The sequence below is a fragment of the Maniola jurtina genome, chromosome 8 (assembly GCF_905333055.1).
Source record: "Maniola jurtina chromosome 8, ilManJurt1.1, whole genome shotgun sequence".
In the NCBI taxonomy this organism is placed as follows: domain Eukaryota; kingdom Metazoa; phylum Arthropoda; class Insecta; order Lepidoptera; family Nymphalidae; genus Maniola; species Maniola jurtina.
In genome coordinates, this window is record NC_060036.1 from 10,503,936 (window position 1) to 10,519,389 (window position 15,454).

General features: G+C 35.7%; 1 protein-coding gene across 8 annotated transcripts in view; it reads right to left on the reverse strand.

Annotated features, from left to right (window-relative positions):
• Positions 1–15,454, reverse strand: part of LOC123867863 — a 94,118-nt gene that overhangs the window by 18,271 nt on the left and 60,393 nt on the right. The window contains exons 1-2 of one of the 8 annotated variants that reach the window (XM_045910163.1): positions 7,580–7,741; positions 104–471 (exon numbers count right to left, since the gene is read on the reverse strand). The exons of 2 other annotated variants lie outside the window; for them this stretch is intronic. In XM_045910163.1, the coding sequence (XP_045766119.1) occupies positions 104–343 (240 nt within the window). In that variant the 5' untranslated portion in view covers positions 344–471; positions 7,580–7,741. Of the gene's footprint in view, positions 1–103; positions 1,918–7,425; positions 7,441–7,488; positions 7,742–15,454 lie in introns of those variants that run through there. 5 more of the 8 variants (XM_045910166.1, XM_045910167.1, XM_045910164.1 and 2 more) reach the window with 5 other exon arrangements.

Sequence of the window (15,454 nt, forward strand, 5' to 3'; positions counted from 1 at the left end):
GTTTAACGATTATTCATTAGACAAGATAATCAAAGACTTAATTGTAATACGTATAGCATGTTTGATATTTACATACAATTTGAATTCAGTAAAGCACACTTACTTTGAAAAGAGACAAAGTGGTTTGACTTAGAAGTGATTCGGGTGGGTCTCGTCTTGCAGCGTAGGGCGGACGCGAGCGCGGAAGCGTGTTGTGGCGCACGCCGGCGAGCGAACCGCCTATCAAATCCTTAGGAGGCAGCAGCTCCCTGTCCTTCAAAACTTCGATCTTCTGCTTCTGTATCGCCGTCCCGCCTTTCCCTCCATCGTTCGTTTCCTTACGCTTGTACCGAAACTTGATCATTTCACCGACTAGTCCGCATAGCTCGCACTGAACACGAACACGATCGTCAGTCAGCGAATTAATTGAATTCGATCCCTCATTTAGATTCAATCTCCATACCAGTCGTGATCGAAGACAATGGCCGCGCGCTAAATATACATATCTCTATCAATCGCAGTCCGCGACAACTTCGTATAAGGCAATAAGTAAACTGCACACGTCCAATCGACTTAACATTTGGATTCCACTCCACTCGCAAGTTACGTTCAAGTATGCTTAGAAAAGTTTTATTACTCGCACCTATTTAGCTATAAAGGTGTTTTCGGCGGGAAGACACCGGCCGCGAACGGGTAGAGCGGCAGGTGGTTAAACGGGAAGCAATTAACAACTGCCGAATTGCGTCACTGTCTACGATAGGAAACCACTCAGACACCGATGAAAATCACCGCTAATGAAGTTACTTCAACTGTAAACTATCGGTTAAAAGTTAAGACACAGAGGGCCCGATACGCTCGCCTACGAGAAGGCTTTCTATGAGACTGACTTGACTTGAACTGGAGGCAGCGGCGCGGGGGCGGAAAAACCGAGCGCCTTTACCTTCCAGGTAGGCTTACTTTTTGTAATCTATTGTTGATGTCCCTCACGTGGGCTCAATTGCATCTCTTTCTAACGTGTGTATGTAAACATTTTGCTTCTCCGTCGATATGATGCACTTTGTTTATGTTTTTAGAGCGATAAGAAAAACTAGAAACACAAAGCTCAGCCATAAAGTTTTAATAGAGCTTTTTATTCCGGAACACGTGCGTGCTTACGATACTTACGTATTGTAATACGTTTCTAAAAATCTGTTAGGGATTTGCGAACTGTTAGTTTTTTTCCTTTACTTGTGATTGAAGCATAGTTCAAGATATATATTTTCAAGTAAGCTATCTTTAGTTGACTTACTTAAAATTAATAAATCAAAATATAGCCGCAACGACATAATTATAACTTCAAGGGTTTTTCAAAACATGATTCAACGCATAGATACTTAGATAGGTTCCTCTTTCAACTTAAATACAATAAATTATAAAACACGTACCTACTGACGATGTTACACAATGACTCATATTAGAAAAAATGTAAAGGAGCTATTTATTAAATAAACAGATTGACAAATGACCTAACGTCATGTTTGATATGGGTCAACACTTCAACAAGGATGAAGAAACTAAACTCTGTATCATATTACTATTAAAGCGTGTAAAATAGTAATTTGTTACGTATTTATCAGCTGAGTGCACTTTCTCGAAGTGAGTCAGAGTCGAAGTATGTCGGAGTCGTAAATATGTGGTCAGCTTCTATGCTACTGAAGGCAGCCAACAATATTAACTATGATGAGGCCTACTAAAATTTATTTATAGATGAGAACCTAGAAAACCCGTTTTTTTATTAAAAATCTATAAGTGCATAAATATAAAAATACTTGTCCTGACTGATTGACTGATCTATCAATTCAATGCCTAAATCTGAGGTTAGAAAATTTAAGTTTTGATAGTACGTATCTCTTATGAACACAAAGAAAGGATCTTCGGAAATTCCAATGCTAGAGGGGAAAGTTTGTATGAAAGTCTGTTATTTTTTTATAACCATAAAAATTGTTTTTTGGGCTCTCGGTTGAAAAATTAAGAAATGCGTATTTCGGGTTTTTCGGAAATTTCACTGTTTTCAAATGTTTTCAAAAATTCCATTCGAGCGAAGCCGGGTGCGGGGTCAGCTAGTTGGATCTAATGCTACTTGTATAAATTATAGAATTATACTCGTACGTTACCAAAGCTTTTTTAAATGCTTTAGATTTTAGAATAACCACTTTAAAGGACTTAAACTTTTTTTAAGCTTCCAATTAGATACGTAAATAACTTCGTATACGAAGATAAGCAAAACGGAAACTATTAACTCAGGGTGAACGATTTTAAAATGTGCTTGGTTATCGTAATGGGAAATCGTTTAAAATAAGTGAGTGATTCACTCACTTTAGCACATGTCGGCGTAAAACATTGTCTTGGGCTAAATGCTATGGGCAAAAATGGTCGGAATCAACTTTGCGTCTTGGCAAAGTTCCGCCCGTACCTAATTATTTTGCTTAACTTAACAATAACTTAAGATAGCCTTCCGTTATTATAAAATGTTCATAAGCAAGCCAAGCTGCTACTGTTCAAAAGTTTTTCTCGCGGGCTTTCTATCGATAGAGCGTTGAGAAAGACGCGAAAAATCTTTGTCGCATGATAGTTGCTTCGATAACTTGGGTTGCTGTATTGAAAACTCCCTATTAAAGCCTTTTGACAATATAATTTATATTTAGAAGAATCGTAGAGGCACAATATAACATACTACAGTTACTAGAGGCTTTCGGTACAACAGTACCTATACATTTGCCAGGAGAGCGTCTATTTTGTCGCTGTGATCTTCGTCCGTAAAATAAACGGTCTTATTTTCCTTTGTGTTCATTACGCAGGCTTTTTATGTCAAGCCCCACTAAGGTAAACGTTATAAAATGAGCCCACGCACGCAGGCCAATTTTTGTAAAGCTAACTAGATAAACATGGTTATGTATGAATGAGAACGATAAGCAAAATATTATGGTTTATTATGTGATTCACAATGAATAATGTTTTGACGAATATAAGGCAGATCGTCAAATGTATCTTACATATTCAACAATTAGGTAATTTAAAAGCGTACAATGGTACCTATTTTGATTAAATGACTTTGATTTTGATTTGGCTTGGCACATATTTTTTAGGCTTCATTAGGTAGCCTAAAAAGTATACTGTTAGACTAACAACACAAAACTGATACAAATATGTTGCTGTATCAGCCCGCCCACAGAATCTCATGAATACCTTTTTATGGTGAAAAATCTCCTTTTCTCCCAAACTTTTCTCTTCAAACTTTGCTTTATAAAATAACGTAATTAGTTAAACCTTTGTTCCATAAAAAAACTTATATAGCAATATATAGCACCTAATAATATCTGTAGGGAGTTGTAATTATAGTTGATGATGTTTATTCTATAGCTGATTAGTATTTCTCACAGTCAGCAGCAGCGCGTACGGTAACTGGATCGTCGGCTCCCTGTGAGAACCCTCCCACGGTCGGTTCGCTTCATTGAAATTATATCGTCGCTTTTACATCATTTTCTAATATCGTTCACACACATAAGTACTCAATGGTTCACACCTAATATGAACGCCTACACTTGTATTGTTCACTTATTACGGAAAAGACAGGAACCGTGGAACCCCTTTCGCATATCTAAATTGGTAAAACGCACAATAAAATTTTGCATACGTCGCGTTACTGTTACATGTATAAGTAGTTGTATTAGCTGTTTGTTAGTAAAAAAATACGTATAAATATACATTTTTAAAGAGTAATTTTTATTTCAGAGTTTCTAGTTAACTTACACTAGATAAAGTGTAGGCTCTACACTTTAGATGGAGCTTTGGTGTAGCACCACAGAATAATTTAGATTATTAGAGCCTCAATAGCTCAACCGTTAAAGGAGTGGACTGAAAACCGAAAGGTCGACGGTTCAAACCCCGCCTGTTGCACTATTGTCGTACCTACTCCTAGCACAAGCCTGACGCTTAGTTGGAGAAGAAAGGGGAATATTAGTCATTTAACATGGCTAATATTCTTTAAAAAAAAAAAAATTAGTTGGTAGCACGTACGTAAAAAAATATGTGTACAAATTACAATATGTAATTACTCTGCCGATATATGTATAGGTACGTATAAACGGTTTTTGACGGGAGGAGCAATAGATCTTGCAAAGTGGAAGCGACTTAGTAGAAAAGCGGACCCTGGCGTAAACCGTAACAAACGTTACGAAGAAGAAAATTCTACTTCCAAACCAAAAAGTCTAACCCTCTAAACTTTTCCAATAAATACTTATTTACCATTAGGAAACAATACGTGTCATATTCAATCTAAAAGCTATTTAAGTTCACCCTAAGGCACTGACTGCCCTAAGGCCAAAACTTTTCTCAACGCATAAGGAAAAACTAAAGTTATATAAAGAAGGTCAAAAGACTTTCTGTTCGAACTTCGAGGCAAAGCAGTTTAGTCATCATTTCTGCGAACAAGACGCCCATTCTCAAGCGGATCTGGGCGGCAATCTATCTCATACTTCCAAATAACGTTGCTTTATATGGATTTATCATTTTTTTGCCCAATATTCGATGAGGTACTACCTATTTAAGTTATCTAAAAGCCGATTAATCAAATACTATGTTATGGAAACTTGAACTTTAGTGTTGTTAAAATAAGGAGTATAATTTACAAACAATAGTAACATTATTGCTATTTTATAAGGTTTGAGATAATCTTTTGTACGCGCAGTTAAATGCGAACAATAAGCAAATATTGTTGAAGCAATAAGCGAAGTCTGTAATAATATTTCCATACGATTATTTATTTATACCTATGCTTTTTTTACTTATGTATCTGTATACGTTTGTGCTACTTATGCAATGAGAGATTTAGAGTAGAGGAAAAGCAATAAATTTAACATCAAAATTAACGTTTCTAAAACCGTACCTGCCTGTCAATAATTAAAAGCTATTAATTGTTACTGAATATTTTATTAACAAAGTATAGTTAATTTTGAGTAGTTGGTTAATTAAATTCTTTAAAAAAATAAAATTGTATTTTGCCCATTGTCAATTACAATATTTGTAAAACATCCGAATCGGTTTCTTCGTTCATCTTAACAAAGATATGCTACCTAACCTATCCATAAAAGAAAACTACCTATTTAGATACTTATACCTATTATATTAAGAAAAATAATAATCCTAGGCAGATATGTATCTAATGTGACTGACTGACTGATTGATCTATCAACGCACAGCTCAAATTACTGGATGAATCGGGCTGAAATTTGGCATGCAGGTAGCTATTATGACGTAGACATCCGCTATGAAAGAATTTTCGAAAATTGAAACCCTAAGGGGGTAAAATAGGGGGTTGAAAGTGCAGTCCACGTGGACGAAGTCGCGGGCATAAGTTCGTTTTACAATAATACATTTTTGCTGACGAGACTACGACTTCTGCATGCTAGTAAATAATAATGTAGCTAGGTAGATGAGTAACAGGCATAGGTTGGCGAGAAGAAAATAATCGACCATTTCTGAACTACATAACACATTCGTTTCGATTGGCTTTACGGTGGATTACACATACGGCAATCGATTTGTTCTATGCAACATCTGATTCAATCGCAGCTAGAGAAGTAACCTATTGTGTAAGTGCTATTACCTATCACACTAATATTATAAAGGCGAAAGTTTGTATGTGTGTGTGTGTGTGTGTGTGTGTGTGTGTGTGTGTGTGTATGTTTGTTACTCCTTCACGCAAAAACTACTGGACGGATAGGGCTGAAATTTAGAATGGAGATAGATTATACTGTGGATTAGCACATAGGCTACTTTTTATCCCGGAAAATCAAAGAGTTCCCACGGGATTTTTAAAAAACTACATCCACGCGTACGAAGTCGCGGGCATCAGCTAGTATAATAATATGTAAGTAGGTAGGTATGTTTACGATAAACTGAAACTGTTCTTGTGATAAACTAGTGCTGGCGTTGCACACAAATTCAGAGTGAACTAGAGTGAAGGAACTCTCGGTTTGATCCTGAATCGACGATAGTATTGGTATTAGGCTAGGCTGGCTATTAAAATAGGCGGTTTATAGGCTACCTAGCGTCAAATATGTAGGAACATTTATTGACGCCTGCTAGAGACGTTGAAATTCTATAAAAATACATAAAATAAATCCATACTGATCCATAACTTATTTAACACATGTACTTATTATAAATGCGAAATTGTGTTTGTCTGTCTATCATTTGATATGACTTCGTCCATTTGATTTTTTTTTTAATCTTTTAATTCAACGATGCAAAAAGTAGCCTATGTCCAATCGTCCATCCCAAGGATGGCAACTAATACAAGCTATCTCTGTACCAGTCAGAATCGGTTAAACGGATGGGTCGTGAAAAGCTAGGAAACAGACAGACAGACAAGCTTTCGCAAAAACATTAGTAGGGAAGTATGGATTGTCAATTTTCGTACGTAAAGTGATTGTCTATCGAACATTGTGGAGTTATGTGTGAGTGAACACTGAACAGACAATGGGCTCAATTCGATTTTAATTAGTCTCGTATTACAACAACTGTTACCAACTACGGCGAATAACAATATCGATTGTGTCCTCTATTGACAGACTGAATGGTAAATGTCGACACTTTTTCCGCGATTTTAGGTGGTACAAGAACGATGGCGAATTTTTTGGAGTTTCGAAACCGGGCGTAAAGTCCCCTGTTCTGTTTAAAATTGCATTTATTAATTGTGCCTGTAAAAGTAGACGTGTTGCCTTTCTTCTGAAAACTAATTTAAGTCAACCTTATTACAAACAACATCCCCTAAGTTATATGACTATTCTATAGCTATAGAGGAAAATAAGAAGGAGATGACTATTCTACACAAATGAATAAAATAAAAGTGCCCGTGTTAAGCTTTATAAATAACTGCCTACCTAAACATACCCTGCTCAATTTTAAAACTATACTGTTTGTCTGTTTTGCCCGGCTAATTTTCAAAACAACTGGACCAATTTTAAGGGGGCTCGCGTGCAGACAGAGGAATACGCAATGAAACATCTAGGCTACTTTTTATCACATGAAAACAAAGGGATCCTATGGGATGTTTAAGAAACTATATACACGAGAACAAAGTCGCGAAAAAAAATGTTAAATACCTTTAGACGTATTAGTCTAAAGTGGTTCTGTAGTATGAGATAGAGTCTACAATAACCAATCGAACTTTTAAAGTGGCTAAATAGAGTCAGGCTGAAGAAGTTTAATCGGCAATTAATTACATACAAGTACCTACTCGAAGTTACTCGGTAGGGACGCGAAGTCGTTAGTTTAATAATCCGTCAATAAAAATACCGTAAGTTGTTCGTATAAATTAACGTGTGATATTTCCTTAAGAGTGGAATTCGGCCCTGAACGTTATCGTTGCAATATAAGTTGTCGCAGACACATTTAAGCGAGTACATAAACTAATAGAGGTTGTATATTAGGCGCGATCGGCAAGGCTAACGAGTGATCTGTGATCACCTCGTGAATGTTCACTAGAATTCACTTCCAATATGTTACACCGCTCACTCGATTCAGGCACTTAACAATGACCTTTGACACAAACACTTACACTGACACAAATTGCAAAACTCCTACACAATTCTATATACTTCGTATAAAGTTTAATACAGTTATGTACGTATATAAATTGTTATCACACAAAATAAAAGCGTCTGTTGACTGTTCGCGGCGTTCGGATGGTAGCGTGTATGCCAGCCGTGTGACAGGCTGCGCAGGCGCTTGGGTAAGAACGAGATAGGAAATATAGGCTTCGGCGCCCCGTATACAACTTCACGAGTGCAAGCAAGACGCAAAATCGACGTAAGAGGGAGTCCAGTTAGTATCTCGTCTCGATATAGCAAAGATGAAGTCTTTGTGGCTAGAAGCTTTTGAACAAATGCTTTTCAATTAACATTTGTAGCGACAACTACCTATCTACTTTATAGTTTACACGTTTCGTTATGTGCGAAATTTATAACCTAACTAGTAACTAAAGTACTTTTATAGTAATACCATTCGACTATTTGTTTAACTTTGAAATAGAAAATCCTGAATTAAGAACACAGATTACCAAAACTTGGTACTTGGTAGTATTTTAATTTAATTTAGATTATTTTAATTTAGATAACTGTTGTAAAAATTAAAGATAAATAAAAGTTATTATTAAGTTACAGTTAAGCTATACTAGCTATTCTTAAACTTATTTAATTGCTTCTCAGCTTAAAAGATACGTACCTACGAGTATTAGATCATCGACCGAGTAAACGATTCATCTTAGATGTGGTAAAAAATCTATATACTTACTACTATTTTTTACGATTTAAATAAGTATGTAGGGTACTGATTGTAGTATTTGTTTATAGTTTTTAGCATGACAGACAGACAGACAAAAATTTTAAAAACGAGTGATTCAGTCGTGGTATAGTTCAAATAACGATATGAGCTTAATATGAGGTAGTTATTTTCGAAATTACTGACAGACACTTCAATTTTATTTATTAAAAGTATAGATTACTAGTACAATATGGATCGTTTAAACCCAATTGGTAACGCTGACCTAAAATATCGTTGGTTCAATGTTTAATGTCAGTTAACCTTTGACTCTACAATGAAAAAGTAAAAGTTCATTTCAATTTACGACGAATAGATTTACAGTTTATGTGACTTTGAGTATTTTATTCAAGGTTCATTTCTCTTAAATTTTTAAACTGTTTTAAAATTACTTTAGATAGTTGCTTGAAAATTCATGACTCTAGAACTAGTGCCTACCTATAATAAACATACAAAAACCTTTTTTATTTTAACTATATTTTTAACCTCCGACCCAAAAAAAAGGGTGTTATAAGATTGACGTGTGTATCTGTGTATCTGTCTGTAGCATCGTAGCTCCTAAACTAATGCACCGATTTTAATTAAGTTTTTTTTTGTTTGAAAGGTGGCTTGATCGAGAGTGTTCTTAGCTATAGGTAATCCAAGTAAATCGGTTCAGCCGTTTGAAAGTTATCAGCTCTTTTCTAGTTACTGTAACCTTCACTTGTCGGGGACGATATAAATTAATTTACACTTGCTATAATTTATTTATGAGTAATTATGCTTTCAGTTTTACACAGTTACCTAATAGCTACGTTAGAATCGAACACTAGCCTAGGTTACCTAGGAACGGACTCGAGATTACAGCACTAGAAGCCGGGTCAGTCAGCGACCGACCGGTTTGTGCAACTCGATGCGTTTCCACGGACACACGACACCCGTGTACCTACATAACTATACGTAACTGATAACGATAGTGTAACTCGACGCTTTATCACTACGCACTTGATGCAATTCTTCCGCTAACAGTAAAAGATTCAGAATCAGAACATATTATAAAGGGACTTATTAACGTTCATTACTTTTTAAAATTGGTCCACAAGTTGCTATTTATTTTTTGATAGGTACCTTAGACAATTTTTCACTACAAGAAAATATCAAACTTGATAATATGTTAACATTCTCAAAATATATCTTTTTTAGGGTTCCGTACACAAAGAGTTTCAACGGGACCCTATTACTAAGACCCCGCTGTCCGTCCATCCGTCCGTCTGTCTGTCAGCGAGCTTGTATCTCGTGAACCGTAATACCTAGATAGAGAGTTAAAATTTTCACAGAATGTGTATTCCTAGTGCCGCTATAAAAACAAATAATAAACATTTCAAAATTACCGCTATAAAAATTTTAAAAGTGGTATTTCTTGTACGATAGTACGGAATTCTTCGTGTGCTAGTCCAACTCGCGTTTGGCCGATTTTTTGTTCAGATATAAGTTAGTTCTTGACTGGAATCTTACCTAATAGTATCTAAGTGATGACGCAGTCTCTTGTCAAGATGGAAACATACATGAAAATAAATTTATGAAATGAATTGAAACCTACCTTACCTTAAAAGGCATTTGGGTATATTTATTTAAACAATAAATATATTTTTGTATTGAATTTAAATTGTTCTACGCTCAATAAAGTTATAAAGTGGGCATTATACTGAATTAATTAATACAATTTTATTTACAAGAACACGAATGCGAAAGTCGAAATCTTAGCAAGTCGATAAATTGTAAAAGTGGAATTTTGCTCCACTTTTACAATAATTCGACGTCTGGCCAAAATGCATTTTTAAATTAAATAATTTATTCCTTTTATTTATTACATGTGGTTACGTGTACACTAAAGCAATTGATCAAAGATGTATAATGTATATACACTGTACATTTTAGATACATTAATTAATTATTTATTTGTTATCAAGGGAATCGTATCTGGGTTAGAACAAACAGGCTAGCTATTTAAGCAACTAAATATACAATTCATAGGCAACTCTCAAAATATGAAACCACTTTCAAAAACCGCAAGAAAACGCAAATGCGAGTAGATTGGCAGATTAAACGTAAACTGGATGGATTGACCACATTTCTGTGAAGGGAACACCACAACATAGTAAGATCAACTCTAGACTGGAATCCCTAAGGAAGATGGCCTGGCTTGCAAAAACAATCTTGTCAGCTAGTTCGCGTGGACCAGGATGACGTGGAACAAGATAGATACATAGAACACTTTATTGCACACAAAAACACATAAAGGAACACAACACAGAAAGAAGAAAACAGAAAAAACAATTGTGTGCAAAGGGGGCCTTATTGCTTGGAGCAATCTCTACCAGGCAACCTTTGCTGAAAGGAGAAGCTAAGCTAGTGTTGTATAGTACCAAGTCGCAAGGAATTTTTAAACAAGGTCAAGTGTGTAGCTACGAGTAGGTAATAAGGGTTCCGTTTTTTGCCATTTAGCTACGGAACCATAAACCACTCGTTAGTGATAACCTCGTGGTTAATACGTCGGCCTCCTATTTGAGGGATAGGAGGTTCAATCCCAGGCACGTATCTCTGATTTTTGAGTACTTTGTGCGTTTCAAGCAAATAATGTAACTTGCTTTAAGGAAAACATCGCGAGGAAACCTGCATACCTGAGAGTTCTTCATAATGTTTTCAAAGGTGTGAGCGTCTACCAATGTGCTTCATGATGATGGTAGCGTAATAGGTACTGTAACCACATGTAAGCGCCCTCTGCCACACTAGGTGGACAGGACAAACGAAAGCCAAGACAAACAAAGTTTTTTGACTAATAAATTTTCATTTAATTTCAGCAGTGTACACTGTACAGTGTACAGAGTAGAATTACTAACGAAAACCAAGCCAACGAGTTGTCATCTTGCATCTATTTGAAATCTGTGCCATTGTTCCACTTCCGCACGCGGCTATCTCTTCCGACCAGTTCCGAAATTCTCCAACCCAACACCGGCTTAGTTTCATTTTACCAAAACATGTTTTATACATTGACTAGCTGATGCCCGCAGCTTCGCCCGCGTGGATTGGTCAGATCCCCTGCAGCATCAGGATTGAGGAGTTGGACTCCAAATTTTTTATGAAAGAAAGAATGTCGCAAAGTTCCTCTATCGATTAAAAAAGAAATGACGCAAATCGGTTCAGAAATCTCGGAGATTTCGGTGTACATAGGTAGAAAAACACAACTCCCTTTTTGAAAGTCGGTTAAAAAAGTAGCCTATGTTACGCCTTGGTCAATCCTCTACTTCCTTGTGAAAGTCCCGTCAAAATCGGTTCAGCCGTTCCAAAGATTAGCCTTTTCAAACAGACAGACCGACAGACAAAAATTTAAAAAACGTGTGATTCAGTTATGGTATCGTTCAAATAACCATATGAGCTTAATATGAGGTAGTTATTTCGAAATTACAGACAGACACTTTTATTTATTAGTATAGATAGTATGAGTAAAATCACAGGTGGATACTCAAAATCTCCATATGAAAAGCAGGAGAAAGGAGCCTCGATATAAATCTGATCGCACACTTTGAGGCGAATAATCAGCACTGCATTGTTAGGGTTCCGTACCTCAAAAGGAAAAAGGAACACTTATAGAGTCACTTTGTGTCTGTCGCACTGTCTGTCTGTCTGTCCGTCCGTCTGTCGTGTCTGTCAAGAAAACCTACAGGATAGGTACTTCCCGTTGATCTAGGGCTAGAATCATGAAATTTGGAAGGTAGGTAGGTCCTATAGCACAAGTAAAGGAAATAATCCGAAACCTGTGAATTAGTAGTTACATCACACAAAAAAAAAAGAATGCGTTTATGAACAAATATTTAGTATTTTCAACTTTCAAAGTAAGATAACTATACCAATGGGGTATCATATGAAACTTTCCTTTACCTGTAGGTACATTCTAAAACAGATTTTTATTTATGTTTATGAATAACAGTTTTTGATTTATCGTGCAAAATATCAAATAAAATACCCGAGTAGGGAACCCTTGGTGCGCGAGTCGGAGTCGCACTTGGCCGGTTTTTCTGTACTTGTCCACAAGAAATGTCCACGTTTTATGAATTTGAATATTCTAATCGCTATAAATCGCAATAATGATATAAATGTTAAAGTTTAGTTTTTCACGCCTTCAGGCCACAAGGACTGAACCCATTCGACTGTTTGGAATGGAGCTTATAGCCTGAATTTATCACAGCTACTTTTAATCCCGGAAAATTAAATAGTTCCCACGGGATTTAAGAAAACCTATATCCACGTAGATGAAGTTGAATATTCGTAATCAATCCATCCGCTGCGACACGTTTGGCTGCGACGACGTACGATCAACATTCTTTCCTTGATTCAAACAACTTATTCTGAATTACAAATAAATTCTTAGGTACCTACTTAAAATAATATAAATCTATAGCCTATATCAACCGTTGTAAAATCATTAAAGACATTCTCCTAGCTAGAGTGTTATTAGTTTTGTCGACATAAAAAGCTTGTACGGATTTAAATGCACGGTTCAAATTGTTTTTATGTTGCAAAACGCCAAGAAACTCTAAACGGCTGAAGAATTAAGCGCGTATAAAGGCATTACATTTGGCTTTGCCCCGCGGCTTTGCCCTCGTGGATCATTATCTTTACCAAGAGAAGCATGTTATATCGTAACGTCATAGCAGTCTGCATCGAGCACTTCTGCTTCGAAAGTTTTGTCTCAATCCGTCACTATAGTGCTTTGTACGTGAGGTGCACACTAGGGATGTTATGGATATATAATTTCGGATCCGGATATGGATATGGATATGGATATTGGTAAAAAATAATATCGGTTTCGGTTACGGTTATGGAAATATCGGATAATCCGAAATAATTTAATATTATTTCGGATTATCCGATATTTTCGGTTACGGATATTAATTTTTTAAGGAACTGTAAAATGTGAACTGATGAAGGTGTCGCATTCCAGCGGAGTGCACAGTTAATTCGTACGAGTGTAGTATTTAGTTAGACTCCGCCCTATCCGAAACTATCCAAAACTTTTATTACGGATTCAGTTACGGTTACGGATATTTTTTTATTTCGGATATCCGATAGTTTTGGTTACGGATATGGATATCCATAACAACACTAGTGCACACAAACAAATAGACAAACTATGAAATTTAACAGTAGAGATTAACTGTTCTGTGTCTGGTGTATTGCGACATACTCGTACGAACTAATAGTGATTGTAATTACAACAGATAATACCGTGCTAAGATAATGGTTGGAAACAATTCACATTCCGAACCACTTTTGTACCTGACCAATCGCTAGAGGTTGAAGGCTGGAGCCAGTATTAGGAATGCTACTAATAAATCATACATTTATCGCTATAAAAATGTAATTCTATTATTTTATTACGTTATATATAGACAGGTAGGTTTACGTCATAACATTAAACAATATTTGTTAAAATCTTCGTATTTAACCAAACCATCTTGGTGCCTGGTGCAGTTCGACCACGCGTTGTGCCAGATCAGATGTTTTTTCCACGCATATGCAAACTGTGGAACCAACTTCCTTTGACAGTGTTGCTACTAGATTTCAAGGGGCTGGTAAACAAATTCATGAAAGGCCGGCAACGTATTGACGATTCCTTTGGAGTTGCAAATGTTCATAAGCGGCGGTAATCACTTTATATCAAGTGACCCACTTGTTCGTTTTCTCGCTATTTTTATATTGAAAAATAAATTGTGTCTAAAAAATAACTTAAATATGTATCTAGATGATGGGCAAGAAATACATTTAGTTTAATAACCTCGTGGGAATTCTTTAATTTTCCGAGATAAAATAGCTTATGTCCAGTCTATGTAAAATATCCATGCAAAAATCATGTTGATCTATTACTCCATGGGAGCGTGACTGAAGAACAAACCAATAAAGAAACATACTTTCAGCTTTATACAGGTATTGTGCTTTATTAATTTGATTGCAAGCTTGTAACTTCTGAAATCGCTAATATTGGATTTATAGAACGAAATATTACGAAAGACTAAAAACAATAGAACAGAGTAGGATCAGAGCGATTATTTAACTACAGTAACGCCTTTCCACTCTTTTGTTAAATCAAACAATCGAATGTAGAGAAATATAAACGTAATTTTTTCCCAACTTCCCGGAAAACTGTTGTTATACTTTGATGTTTGATAAATGTAAACTTTGGAGTATGGAAGTAAACCTCATCGAAAATTCAAACTACATATTTAATACATAGCAACTTTTCCGCTAACGTATGAAATTACAATAATTATTATCTTCACACTGGATGATGTCCGTGTCTTCATCCGCATGGATTCAATTAATCCCGTGAGAACTCTTTGATTTTTCGGGATTAAATGTAGCCTATTAATTCAGGGTAAGTATAAGCTATCTCCATTCCGAATTGGAAGATACAAACATCCTTGCATTTATAATAATATCAAATAATATAATAAATAAATATCGATAAATAAAAGTCAAAGTCACATTTTCTTTATTCAATAGGTACTTAAGGCTCTCAAGAGAATCGAAAGCTCCTATTATAGAGAAAGCTTTCGATAAAATTGCCGTATTTTTAACCGACTTAAAAAGAAGATTCTGTATTGTGCCTGTATGTATGTAACTATGTATTATGCATGCATGAATTTAGGTATGTATGTTCATGTATGTAATATGTATATATTTGTAAGTATGTACCTAATTTATGCACTGTAACGGTTTTGCATATTTCATCTTTGAATAAAACAGTGTAGGTATATTTAGCAAATGTATACCTAAGTTAACCCGTGGCGGAAGTTTTTGATTTCTAACGTACCACACCGAAACTAAAACAATTTGATGCAGTCGTTAACCTTTATCTAAAGAGCTATCGAAAAAACAGTCGCTATTAAACTGAACTCTATCAATTATCAATTAATAAAGATTGTATCATCACACTAATCACACTTCACACTATATCACACTAATATATAATATTATAAAGGCGATAGGTTGTGTGTATGTGTGTGTGTGTGTATGTTTGTTACTCCTTCTCGCAAAAACTATTAGACGGATTTGACAGAAATTTGGAATGGAGATA